Source organism: Rhipicephalus sanguineus, chromosome 1, assembly GCF_013339695.2.
Source record: "Rhipicephalus sanguineus isolate Rsan-2018 chromosome 1, BIME_Rsan_1.4, whole genome shotgun sequence".
In the NCBI taxonomy this organism is placed as follows: domain Eukaryota; kingdom Metazoa; phylum Arthropoda; class Arachnida; order Ixodida; family Ixodidae; genus Rhipicephalus; species Rhipicephalus sanguineus.
In genome coordinates, this window is record NC_051176.1 from 155,177,644 (window position 1) to 155,190,892 (window position 13,249).

The following is a 13,249-nucleotide window of genomic DNA, read 5'->3' on the forward strand; positions in this document are numbered from 1 at the left end:
TTCTGTAGTGATAGATGCACGTGTTTAGACTGCCACTTGCTTGTATTTCTTCTCAGTGCTCTGGCTGTGTGTCATCATGCAATACAGCTGTCCAGTTTTCAGCAAAATCAAATTAAGTGCTGCACTATGCTTATGTAAAACTCTGTTTTACTGATTGCTCTGTCCTGGGTGAACTTAATGTAGCCATGTTGAACTTGACTTCCTTAGACATTCCTGGGTGTACCCTTTGTAGAGTACATCCAGGAATGTCTAAGGAATGTCTAAGCATTCGTAGTGGCTTCATTACTGATAAGGTGCCTTTTCTCACAAGTCACACGCGATACATCTTATGGGACTCAAAGCTCAAGTATAGCTAAAAACTTTGATGCACACTGCACGAACTCCAACTAGGTAGCCAAGACAAAATAACAATTGCCAGCTGATCCTAAACATATAGTACTGAAGAAATAGGCGTCTCTGGTGAGGGAACATGCCACACTTTTCAGTAGCACACATGACAGAAACAAACAGATAAACTAGAATCATGCAGTTTCTCATTCGTACTGAAGCAGATGCTGGCAGTCAGTGCTGTGAACCGGGGCTAATGAAGTATTTGTCATGATAAGAACTATTCAGAACAGAGGAATTGCTGCGGCAGCTGGGAATCAATACCAAGGCAGAAATTTTGAAGGTGTAAGTGCAAAGCAGGGGTGCTTGGTTGCGAGGGAGGTTGGGATGTTTCTGTTATGGCAAAATGGTCGAGGAGGCCACATAGGGATGTAGCCTTTGTCATTAGAGTATTTTCAGTACACGATTAGAACATCAGCAAGGAATATGAAGAAAGAAAATGTAAAGACTATGCGAATGAGCCATGGTAATAATAAAGGACAAATGAACATAGAAGAAAAGAAAACATATCAAAAACATGAGAAAACTAGGAAAATGGACATTAAAATGGCTAAACTGCAAAGTGAGTAAATAACGTGTCATATCAAACATTGACAAGCAAGCATACGCGTGTGCACATGGGGCCGATGGTGCGGCCAGCTGCCCCCTTCTAATCATACAAGGGGGGCACCAATTCTTCCCCATACCTTTTGTCTGTCAGACCAGTCCCGTCATTGTTTGATGTGCAGGGTTATGGCCATGCAGGTTTTTCACTATAATGGCGGCCGAGGACCCCTTATGTTGCATTCCAAGAACTGTTTATCTCCCACCTTACCCCTGGAAAGCCGGGGACCAAAAACAGGCTGTTGTGAGAAGCACATCATTGCTTCATTTTCATTTTATTGCAATAGCAATTATATGGACAGTCTCGGCTGGTTTTTGTCCGTCCCCGTCGCCGCCACCATCATGCACCGTATATGTATAAGTATGTATATATATATATAAAAGCCCCAAAGGAAAATAATTCAGAAAAGTGCTTTCGAAGCACGGAATCAAAGCAGGGACCTCTCGCTCCTCAGCGCGTGACGGTAACCACTACGCCACGAAACACAGATCCTCCAGATTGCTAACGGCAAGCGTTATATACACACCCTTTACCGCTGGCCGGACTTAGAGACGGCAGGCTCTTATAATCGTTTCTTCATTACCAGCGAGATGGCGTGATGTGCGCGTTGGGCGCTCGGCGCGCTTTGAAGGTCATTGCCCCGCTCCTGCGAACGCCAATGCTCTGCGCCCTACAGGGCGTGGTCGCCTTCGTGCGCTTATCTCAAGGAAAGAAGGGGGGCAGGCGGGGGGTTGTATGTCTTGTGCTTTCCCCTCGATGTCTGCACTGAAGTCACAGAGCACACGAAGTTCACTTCGCTCGCTGCAACGGCCACGTTTGTAAGGGAGCATGCTGTTCAAACAGGAATAAGTAACAACTGCGACATTTAATTCGCGCTCGTCCTGTGTGTACCTGTGCATTCGTTTCGTGTGTCCTGCTTTATGTTTCAGCAGTGCGCTTCAAGTATCGAGCTGTGACGCATGATAGTTCGCGCTCGTCCTGTGTGCGTTCTTTTCGTGCGTCCTTTGGGATCGAGCGACGCACTGGCAATTTCGAGCTGCTTTCCGTTCTTCGCGTTACATTCCAATTTGTTGCTATCGCATTCATTGCTTCGCCATTGCGGCGAAACTGTGACTTTTTTGTATCCGTTGTGAAGCTTGTTTTCTTTCCGACTCGACCGATGGGGGCTGGAGGGTGCACTGCAGTGAAACTTGGCGCCCCCTAATGATGAACCGTGCTCACACCTATGCAAGTAGGGGAAGACTCCCGATAATGTAGTCATGTCACGTGCAGCTCATAAAATGCAGATGCTGTTACCAGTACTCTGGCAGAGCTTTTAGAATCTTTCTTTTCATGTATACTTTTTAAACTTTTTATTCCATGAAAATTGTGACTAGTTTACGAGGACAGGATTTAACACACGCAATAAGAAATACAGAAAGTGGGTTCTCTTTATTGCTGTGCATCTTAAAATATAACCGAGTGATCCAATCTCTTTTTACATATTTCCATAGAACTGATTGTTGGCATTAAGATCCTAGCTTTTTAGCAAGTCAAAGGTGTGTTTTTCTTTTACTTTCAAAGATTTCCTATTTTATGTGCTTGTGGATACGTGAATGGGAGTCTCTATGAGACAAGCACGTGCTAAGAACAGGAATTCTCCACTGTACACAGAGGAACCATTGCTGGCAAAAGCCTTGTTGTGCTGGCTCAACGTAAGATTAGAAAAAAGGTTACAAACTAATCCAAAATTGTTTAATTTGTCCTATTTCAAGTATTTCAGCTCAGTACAAAAACAAGGTATGCAGAAAATTACTGCATGTTTTCATACAAACATGATTTAAGATTGAAAAATTTCACATCTGTAAAAGGAACGATTTTAAAGTAATGATAGCTGGAATTGATAAGATTTGAAGAAGACACAAAACTGGTGCTTGCTGGTGGTGACTTCCATAATTCTTTGTTCAGAATATTTTCTGAAGAACTAAGAAGGTTTTGATGTTCCAGCATAAACAGGGGTAACTTGAACATACCGTGTAATTAAAAATAGATTTGTACACCATGGGCAAATGGGATGTTGTTCGTGGAAATATTTGTTAATTTTAAGAGCTCGTTTTTCTTTGTTATACAAAATATTAATGACCACTAACAGACAATAATGCCAAGGAAGTATAGGGGATGTTATTAGTAGTAAATGTAAGGTAAATGTGAAGAAAGAAAAGTGGACGAAAAGATAACTTGCCGCGGGCAGGGACCGAACCTGCGACCTTCGGATAACGCGTTCGATGCTCTACCAACTGAGCTACCGCGGCGGCCATCCCCCCGTCCACTTTATAGAGTATATATGTACATTAAATGTGGGAGCGTCAGTGAGCGCCGCCAGTAGCCATGACGGCGAGTGTGAAGCACTCTTTTTCTGCCTGTTGGCGTCACGTAGCACGTGAACTTATTACGAGCTGGCAGCTCACCATTAATCCCTCGCATACCACCTGAAAGCATCAAGTCTGCCAGAACGAGACCCTTGCTATGAATGAAGGGAAGAAGTGTTCATTTTAAGGGCTCGCTTTTTTTTTGTTATGCACAATATTAATGAGCACTAACAGACAATAATGCCAAAGAAGTATAGGAGATGTTATTAGTAGTAAATGTAAGGTAAATATGAAGAAAGAAAAGTAGATGAAAAGATAACTTGCCGCGGCCAGGGACCGAACCTGCGACCTTCGAATAACGCGTTCGATGCCCTACCAACTGAGCGGCGCTGACTGACGCTCCCACGTTTAATGTACATATATACCTTATAAAGTGGACGGGGGGATGGCTGCCGCGGTAGCTCAGTTGGTAGAGCATCGAACGCGTTATCTGAAGGTCGCCGGTTCGGACCCTGCCCGCAGCAAGTTATCTTTTCGTCCACTTTTCTTTCTTCACATTTACCTTACATTTGCTACTAATAACATCCCCTATACTCCCTTGGCATTATTGTCTGTTAGTGCTCATTAATATATAGTGGAAATATTGTTACTTTTACTGTTTTTTTAGGTGTGATCGGTCATCCAAGTAATTATGCTTGATTATCTAAAACTTAAAAAGAATATGTTTCGGGCATAAACTGTACTTGAAGTTGTGTAGAGTGTGCGCAGAAGCATCAAATATTTCTTCGATTCTAAGTATGGTTATAAGTACTGCACCACAGTGAAGTTTGGTTCAAGTTACATGAGGCATCCAGTATATTTTTTTTTAATGAAAATTGAAATTTTTTTAGACATGCCTGACTAACGTTACCTGGAATCATACTGCAGCTTCCATTGACAACAGGGGCGGTGGTGGGGGTCAACCACCCTTTATGTATGCTTGTGCATGTGTTTGTATGTGTATTGTATACACACATGTGCAAAATTGAAAAATTTGATGGATAGGCTGGAACACCCCCCCCCCCTTCCCCATCTACTCTAGCAGATAAAATGACACAGAGTCACTCGCTGATTCCATTGACAACCCCCCCTTCCCCCCTCTTCCCCATCTACTCTAGCAGATAAAATGACACAGAGTCACTCCCCCCCCCCTTCCCCATCTACTCTAGCAGATAAAATGACACAAAGTCACTTCCCCCCTTCCCCCCCCTTCCCCCCCCTTCCCCATCTACTCTAGCAGATAAAATGACACAGAGTCACTCGCTGATTCCATTGACAACAGGGGCGGTGGTGGGGGTCAACCACCCTTTATGTATGCTTGTGGATGTGTTTGTATGTGTATTGTATACACACATGTGCAAAATTGAAAAATTTAATGGATAGGCTGGAACACCCCCCCCCCCCTTCCCCATCTACTCTAGCAGATAAAATGACACAGAGTCACTCGCTGATTACCTCATTTAAGTAGTCCTAGTAATTTGGCTTTCTTTTTTTCATTTTTGTGCTACCTGTGTGTGACCAACCATATGGCTAATTTGTTGAGACATTCATAGTAAGTCTATGGATAAGCACATCAGTGGAAAAAGAAGATAAAATGTGGTTCCATAGTTGTTTCTGGAAAGGCTTGTGGGTTTCTCCAACACCAGAAAGTTTGAGAATCCTTGTTTTGCAGCAACAGTGCTCCAGATGCATGTGCTGCAGTTCACTTTAAGTTTCTAATTAATTTATGTGTGGCATGCTTCCTTGATTGCATATACACAGGATGGACTCATTTGTGCTAGCGGAGACGCTCAAGTACCTGTACCTGTTGTTCGCCTCACCAGAGGACCTGCCCCTAGACTTGGACCATTTCGTCTTCACCACTGAGGCTCATCTTCTTCCACTCAGCTTAGCACGCATAAATCGTACACACTTCGACATGGTGAGTCAAGGGTGGCCACAATTAAAAGAAAAGCACAGTTTATATGTAAGCAGCATGCAAGAGAATGTTGTGACTTGCTCATTTTGTGCTAAAATACATAATTGCTGTGCTTGAAAAATGAGACCTGAAGTGTTTTGCTGTTTCGTGTAATATGTTAGGGATGTGTCACTTCAGTGTGTGGTATGTTGAAACAGTAAACGCTTCTAGCTGCCACACCATCCTCCACATTCTTATTACAAAAAGGAAATTCAGTTTTGCTCAAAGTGCAAAGCAATTACAGCAGTTCTTGCCACATTATTACATACATTAGAGCTTTCATTCTTTCGTGTAGCATTGCTTCCAGCAAGCATTGCGGTACATATGGCAAGTGTTGTGTATTGATGCCCTTCTGTGACCAGAAAGCAGAGGAAACTTTTGAAGCTTTTTGCAATGAACAGAATAACAATACCGGTTTAAATGTGTTACCATTGTCCCTTCATGGCAAGGAAATGAATTCCTGCCACCATAGCACATAAGTTTTGTCTGGTTTTTGTTTTCATTTTTGCTTGTGTTCTCGTTCCATTCAGAGTCACATACACTCAAACCTCGATATAACGAACATGGATATAACGAATTATTGTTTATAACGAAGTAGATGAAGAATAGTCTTGTCATAGATACAGTGTTACAAATATACATTTATAACGAATTTTTGGATATAACGAACTTATTTTCATGTCAGATGCAACTTTGTTATAATGAAGTTTGAGTGTATATGGCCTCCTGTGAATTAAGTGATGGTTGGCCATCAGTTCTTTCTTTGTCCTTTTTCACTGCCTTAAGTTGAGCTACATTTTGCTGATTAATAATATTTAGCAATTAACATGCAATTTTGATGTCATCTGCTGCTATAAAGCATGGTCAGTAAAAATTATTTTGTCAATAATTTGTCAAACAATCATCTCAAAAATGTGTAGAAAATTAGTACATGTGTCATGCATTTGTGTGCATGCGCAGGCGGCTAACACTATTTGTGTGTGTGTATCTGTATGTGCATGCATTTGCCCTTAAGGACGTCCACGTGTGTGTGTGTGTGTGTGTGTGTGTGTGTGTGTGTGTGTGTGTGTGTGTGTGTGTGTGTGTGTGTGTGTGTGTTTTATATGAACTAGGTGCTTACATGAAGGCACTGCTGGGCAGGAATATTTCTCAAGCAACCATTCATTGCTGTATCACTCTGATTGCAAAAAAGGGCAATTGAAGAGTAACATAGAGGGCAGCATAACCTCCTTTTGGCAATGTTAAAAAAGATGTATAGCAGAGATGGATCAGTCGATGCATGAAGGAGTTCCTTAAGCCAGTGTAGCATTGCAAATGTGAATAAAAACCATAAGACTTGCATGTCTATGTTAAGCTCTTTATGTGCACCTTCCTTGTCAGTGTGACGGCAGGTAAAATGTTCATTTAATGGTTCAGTGTAAACTTTCATTGTGTGTTTTTGCTCTCTGTACCGATTTCTTTCTGTATACATTTACACTCGTCTTCTCTAGTCCTTTACTTCGCTGTTCTTAATGCTAAACATTCTATGCCTTCTGATACTGTTTTGTTTTTTTTTTCAAGGTAATTTTGTTATCTCCTTGAATCATTACATTCCAGGTGAAAATGGATAAAAATACTCGAGAAATAGAAAGTGATATAAAACTATGTTAATGAAACAAAAATTATGTCGATATCTCTATTTATTGATTAGTAAATAAAGTTTAATTGGCATATTAGAAGACAACTGAAGCTAGAAGAAGTGTATGTGTCACTACTGTTAGGAAAAGATAGACGCTTATATTTACTCACCACTGATAGTATCTCGGTCTGCACTATAAAAGGACTTCAGAAATGCTAAATCACTTTCAGGAGTTTAATGCCCTGTTCTCTCTCTTTCTCTGTGGCACCTGGGATCACAGATGCAGTCACCGCGAATGATGTTCTACGCCCCGGAGGAGGAATTCTCACACAGCTGCCCCAACACACACTTCCTGTTCCCCAAGAGCAACTACGCACACAGTGTGCGACAGCCTCTCAAAAACCTGGTTGAAGGTGCCTGTCCAACAGTGGCCTCCAGGTACTTCCAGCCAACAGCTGCAGTGGGGCCCTGCCGCGAAAACGACACGCGCTGCTACCTGCATGAGTAGCCTGCCAATAAAGCCCTCCTGCCTGCCTTCTCCTCCTGCAAATGCTTCTCTTCTTTATAACGACAATAATAATAAAGCTTCTGGACAACATAAGCTGCATGTTTCAAGAGAATGTGCACTGCAGGAATTCTTTTAATGTAGGTCACTTGTAGTGCTTGAAAATGCCCTGAAGATGCGTTCCATTAGAATGTCTCCATTGCTTTTGTGCCATGTTATAGAAACGGTCACTTGGATACATAACTTTGGAATTGGTAGCAGTTGGATATCAATCCTGAGGGAGCTCATGTTCCATTCTGGTGGCTTTTTGCAGACAGTGAAGCTTCTTGGTAAATTTGTATTATCTGCCAAACTGGTTGTTTAGCCAAGGGAAGTGTTTAGGCCAAACACATAGTAGTTCATTGTCATCGAGCATTTGCTGCTTTGATACTGTAGTGCCAACACACTTTTCTATGCTAAATTCTATTTGAGGCACTACATTCACCTGTTGCGGAAGCGGCTTAGCCCTTTGCTTACTTCCTACATGCATGATCACTATAGAGTGCACCAGTTCCCCCTTGTTTTTGTCACACAATTTCCTTCATGCATTTCTGCTGAAACTTTGCTCATAATATAGCCAATTTTGCTTCTGCCTGTATCTCATCGTTGATTCATAGTAGCTGTATTGCTCCTATGGGTATTCATTTGCGCATTTGTTAATTTTGAAGCCTTACACATGTTATTTTTAGCAGGCTGCATTACAACCAATTTGATAACCTTCCTAGAACACAAGCAACAATAATAGGACATTAATCTTCTATAGTCTGGCGTTTGTGCCATACCAATGTGTATAAGCAAAGCAATGCTGATCCTAAACACTACCAGACTAATATGTAGCCTAGAATTCCTGCACCTTGCATGTGTAGACTGGTTACATTTTTGAAAAATAAGTAGTCTCATAACTGAAGCACTTCAGTGCTGTCATGCATGTTCACATGCTGTCATGCAGGGGCACATATTGCTAAAGTGCGGGTTGAGTTGTGCTGATCAGGTGTTCAACACTAGACGCTGTAGTAGTAGTTGTGCTTATTTTGATCTCCATTTTTGGCTGCCTTGGTGAAACATGACCACACTTGCTGATTTCTTCTGATTCATAACAGTTTCATCTTTCATTTATCCTCATACCATTTATCTAGTGCTCATGCATGAGCGCCACGGAACTAGCTAGAGTAATGGATGCCAACTTAGCATCATTTTGAGACTGCTTAAATGTGGCTTACCAGCAGAAATCAGTGTTAGTGGTATGTGAATGATTATACAGTAGAACCCCGCTGATACGTTTTTGAAGGGACCGTAGGAAATAAACGTAAGAGACGGGAAACGTAAGAGCCGAAAAACAGGAAAAAACGGCAAAATATTTAGTGGTACAGAATTTTATTTCAATTCTTACGAGCAGCACGAAAATTGGCGCACTCAGCCGCGATCTAGCTCGATGGATAGAAACGCGGAGCTTAGGACGGCCTCATCCACAGAAATGTAATCAACGTATGTGATTTTTTTAACACCAACAGCTGTAGGCATGAAAGAACTAAGCACACGCAATCACGACCGGCGCGGCGAGTCCGACCGCGAACCGCACGCACGACCATGCGAGCTCCAACCAGCTCGAACTCCTCCCGTTCTCCGACAAATAACGATGATGATGAGTCTACGCCAACGCGATGGCAGAAGTGAATGCCAATCTCGAAGGCCTTGCTTTCGCAAGCAATTACGTCATACACGCCATTTTGTGCAATACAAATCTCAAAGGCTATGCTTTTGTCAATAGTAAATGCCAATCTCGAAGGCCTTGCTTTCGCGAGCAGTTACGTCATAGACGCCATCTTTGCAATTTGAATCTCGAAGGCCATGCTTTTGTTTGCATCAATTGAAAGATTCTGTTGCTTGCGCCTCTCATGCGGCTAATATTACGGTCAAACGAGGCCAAGCTGCGTGAAAATGCACCATGGCCGCTCTCTTTGGTAGTCACTCGGTCGGCTCCGAGCGCACTTCGCGACGTATCATACGGGAACTGTCCGACAGTTACGACGTAACAGCGGGGTTCCCAATACATTGTATCCTATGGGAGCTATGCCGGGACCGGCGGAAAAAGACGTAACAGCCGGGAAAACGCAGCAGTGAGGAACGTAACAGCGGGGTTCTACTGTATTATATTACACAAACTTTCATTTTCTTTTTATTTCGGCGTACTTCGTTTTTTATTATGCAGCTTATTCCGAAGTGATGCAGAGGATATGTTCTGAAATAGTTCCTTCAGTATCTTAACATTTTTTTTCTATTGCTGATGTTGTAGCAGTGTAATAAAGCTAGCATGCTGATGTTACACTGCATAAACTATGGCATATTAAAAAATGAAAACTGAAGTGCTGAAATTGGATAAACAGGGGTTTCGCAGTATTGAACAGCTCATGCTATCGTGTTGAATGTGAAATCACTTTCTTGTTGTTTCTTCAGGAAGCATAGTTTTAGCAATAGTGCTCCAATGTTTATTAATTTTTATGAAATGGTGCAAATAGAGTACCTTATAAATGAAGTAAAAATTTGAAATGTGTCTCTGTATTACAACAGTTTTTAGCTTAATAATCTTTTAAAGTGTGATTCCTATTAGGCACACTTCCTAGTTATGGTACAATGCCATTATTATGCCAGTGATGGAAATATATAAAGCAATGCTTATTAAATTTCATTGCACTTAGAAAGATCTAAACTTGCATGCTGTTATGTATATTGCATGACGTGTCTGCCAGTTTTAGCTATATGAAACTGTGCTCAAAATTGATGTTACATTACATCATATATCAGTTCCGCTAGGAGAAAGCATAACAAAATTGCATAATTTATGGGATGTCTGATAAGAATATTGCATTTTATTCTCCTTGCTAAGCTTGAGGGCATGGGTTCTATTCCTTCAGCCGTGGCAGCCACATGTCAGTGGGGGCCAAATGCGAAATACACCTGTGTGCTTAGATTTAGGCACACGTTGAAGAACCTCAGGGGGTCGAAATTAATCCGGAAGCTCCTACTACGGTCTGCCTCGTAATAATATCGTGGTTTTGGCACGTAGAACCTCAACAATTATTATTATTATTATTATTATTATTATTATATTATTATTATTATTATTATTATTATTTATTTCCCCCCACCTCTATCTCATATATGTATATGAGATAGAGATCTTTGTGTCTGCACGCAGTAGGAATGAATCGGCAATTTCAAGTTCAAAGATATATATTTGGTTCCCTAGTGTACCATTCATCCTACTCATTTTTTTTTTAAATAGAGCACAAAGAAAGAAAATTAAGCAAGCTACTAGTTCATTGATTAATCTTAAGACTAGTGTTGGTAAATTACACATTCGTATGTATGTCCCTTTAGTTTGTTTATGTGGATGCTTTCAGTTCGTCACCGTTAACGGGTACTTTACCGATATAATATTTCAGAGCAAACATGCCTTTTAAGTTAGCCAAAACTAACAGCTGCATGAATAGCCTAACAGAGTTGCTGTTATTATCATAGCAACTCTGTTAGGTTATTCATGCAGCTGTTATGTAACTGATGTAATGTACAATAAATATGTAACTTGATGCAGTGCCATGTTTGTACCCAGGGCACTTTACAATGAGCACTCAAAAATTATCAGGGTGCTTAGTGATATTGCATGGGTATGTTGCATATGACTGTCAAATTAAGTTCCAAGACTTGTCTTTGATGATTAATTTTTTTTATCAACATCATGGTTTGGCTCCTGAACCTGGTTGACCTTCCACTGGGCACTATGAGTGGTGACTCATATGCCCAGTGGTGATGGAAGTGGATGGCACAATGAGTGGTGGCTCACTATGCCTTCCAAGTATAATTTACATTATGCTTGAAAGGCATAATGTAAATTTACGGAAAATTTGACTGTACAGTTAGATTATCAAGAACATTTTCTTTTTAAATACGAATGCATTTCTTTATCTGGCTAAGCTGCAGTTACACTGGTGTTGTGACACTGCCTTTACCAGGCAGTTAATTGAAGATTATCTGTTGGCCGGGTTGTTTTCCCACATTGGAGTTATAGTCTTTCAAAAAAAATGAATGAAAAAGGCTTTATTTCCCATAAAGTACACAGCTGAAACAAACCCCATAAAGTTGATTTAGTAACAAAGATATGGCAACTTGGTGTAAGTTTAAGGGCATTGTGGAGCAGTGTTTCAGCATGATTAAATCTCAAGTTTCTACTTCATTTTGATACTATCTCTGTGAACCTACACACTGATTAGTTCAATTTAGTTTATAGCTCATTTCTAAATGCATATTTCATACAGTAAATCAGCACTTTTTATTTGTAAACTTTAGCTTGCATTTAACACAATGCGTTGAAGGGCTAATTCGTGCTTATCCATTGTAACTTTTAGAGCAACAAAACAACACAAGATAGATGACAGGAGACACAGTGCTTTGTCCTTTTGTCTTTCTTGTGTTGTTTAGTTGCACTAAAAGTTACTATGTAGATTGCATGCTTGTGTCATTGTGTTTAGAGCAGTTAAGCCGACATCATTTATTGGCCATTTGTTAAGAACCATTCTGCTCTTATTTACCTTTCAAGTACTAGGAGGCTCCATGCATCACAATTTGAGGCCAACAAGAAGGAGCACCTGAACTTGGTCAAGAAAATGGGCGTATTTGTGACACTTATGTCTGATGGCCGCATTCAACTCATCCACAACGCTGCGCAGGTAGCACAGTTTTATGAATTTTTTTTCATGCTTTGTTTGGTGGAGAAGTGAGTTCTTTTTTCATGCATGCTAAGTTGGTCTAAAGTGTGTAATAATGAGGTAGTGTGTACCCAAGCAATGCAAGTTCTGCTTCATGTTTTCCCAGAGAAATTACTTAGTCACTCAAGAGCCAGTTACTTTATGACTGGTTGTTACTACATTGTAAGGTAGTAAATGCTAAATAAAAGCTGTACAGTGAAACTTTACTGAATTGAAACAGCTATGTTGCAGTTTGACAAGCTAAAGGAAACATCATGTGTTCAAAGGAAATTCCATTTATTTGTCATGCTGCATGTGAATTTATGCTTATTGAGCCTCTTGTGGAGAATGCAGTAATCTTTTGCTGCACTTGTGCACTTAGTACTGCAGTGGTCACGAATCGAGTTACTATGTCCAAGCTCTCGTGAACCTTCTCCAGCACAACACTCTGTTGAGCAGCAAAGGACTTCAATTTCTCCAAGCACATCAGTGAATCTTTAGCTGAAATTTTTGGTACTCATGATAGGCAGCCAATCCAAATCAAAGCCAACTGGGGCCCGCATGGTCTCGACAAATAGCTCCAGTGTTGTGCCATTGGCAAAGCTGATTGTGGAGGCCATGGTAAAACTGCCACAAAAAGTGGGGTTGTACTTGTTTAAGTAATAAGGATGACCTAGGAGGCATTGCATGGTGTCATGGAATATGTTCGTAAAACCGCAATGCTCTCTGCACTGAATTTCGTTAAGCTGAATTGTGTTAGCATTGGTTTCAATGGCGCTTCGGTGGGGGATATAAGAAAAGTTTCTTACAGCTGAATAGTTCATTTAATTGACGTTTGTTCAATACATTGGTTACGTGAAATGGCACAACAAAAACTGCATAGGCACAGTAAGGTGCATTAGTAGGATGAAGAATAATAAAAAAAAACCAAGGTCTGATGCACTCACCTTTGTTTAGTCTTCAAATGCAACGACAATGAAGAAAGTGATGAAGGAAAAATTGAAACATAT

General features: G+C 40.9%; 2 protein-coding genes across 2 annotated transcripts in view; one reads left to right on the top strand and one right to left on the bottom strand.

Annotated features, from left to right (window-relative positions):
* The window catches only part of LOC119400563 (uncharacterized), a 273,061-nt gene that overhangs the window by 130,737 nt on the left and 129,075 nt on the right, over positions 1–13,249 (bottom strand). The window lies entirely within an intron of this gene.
* The window catches only part of LOC119400590 (ER degradation-enhancing alpha-mannosidase-like protein 3), a 110,390-nt gene that overhangs the window by 72,808 nt on the left and 24,333 nt on the right, over positions 1–13,249 (top strand). The window contains exons 14-16 of the mRNA XM_037667655.2: positions 5,140–5,299; positions 7,234–7,391; positions 12,092–12,221. Coding sequence (XP_037523583.1) covers positions 5,140–5,299; positions 7,234–7,391; positions 12,092–12,221 — 448 coding nt within the window. The remainder of the gene's footprint in view (positions 1–5,139; positions 5,300–7,233; positions 7,392–12,091; positions 12,222–13,249) is intronic.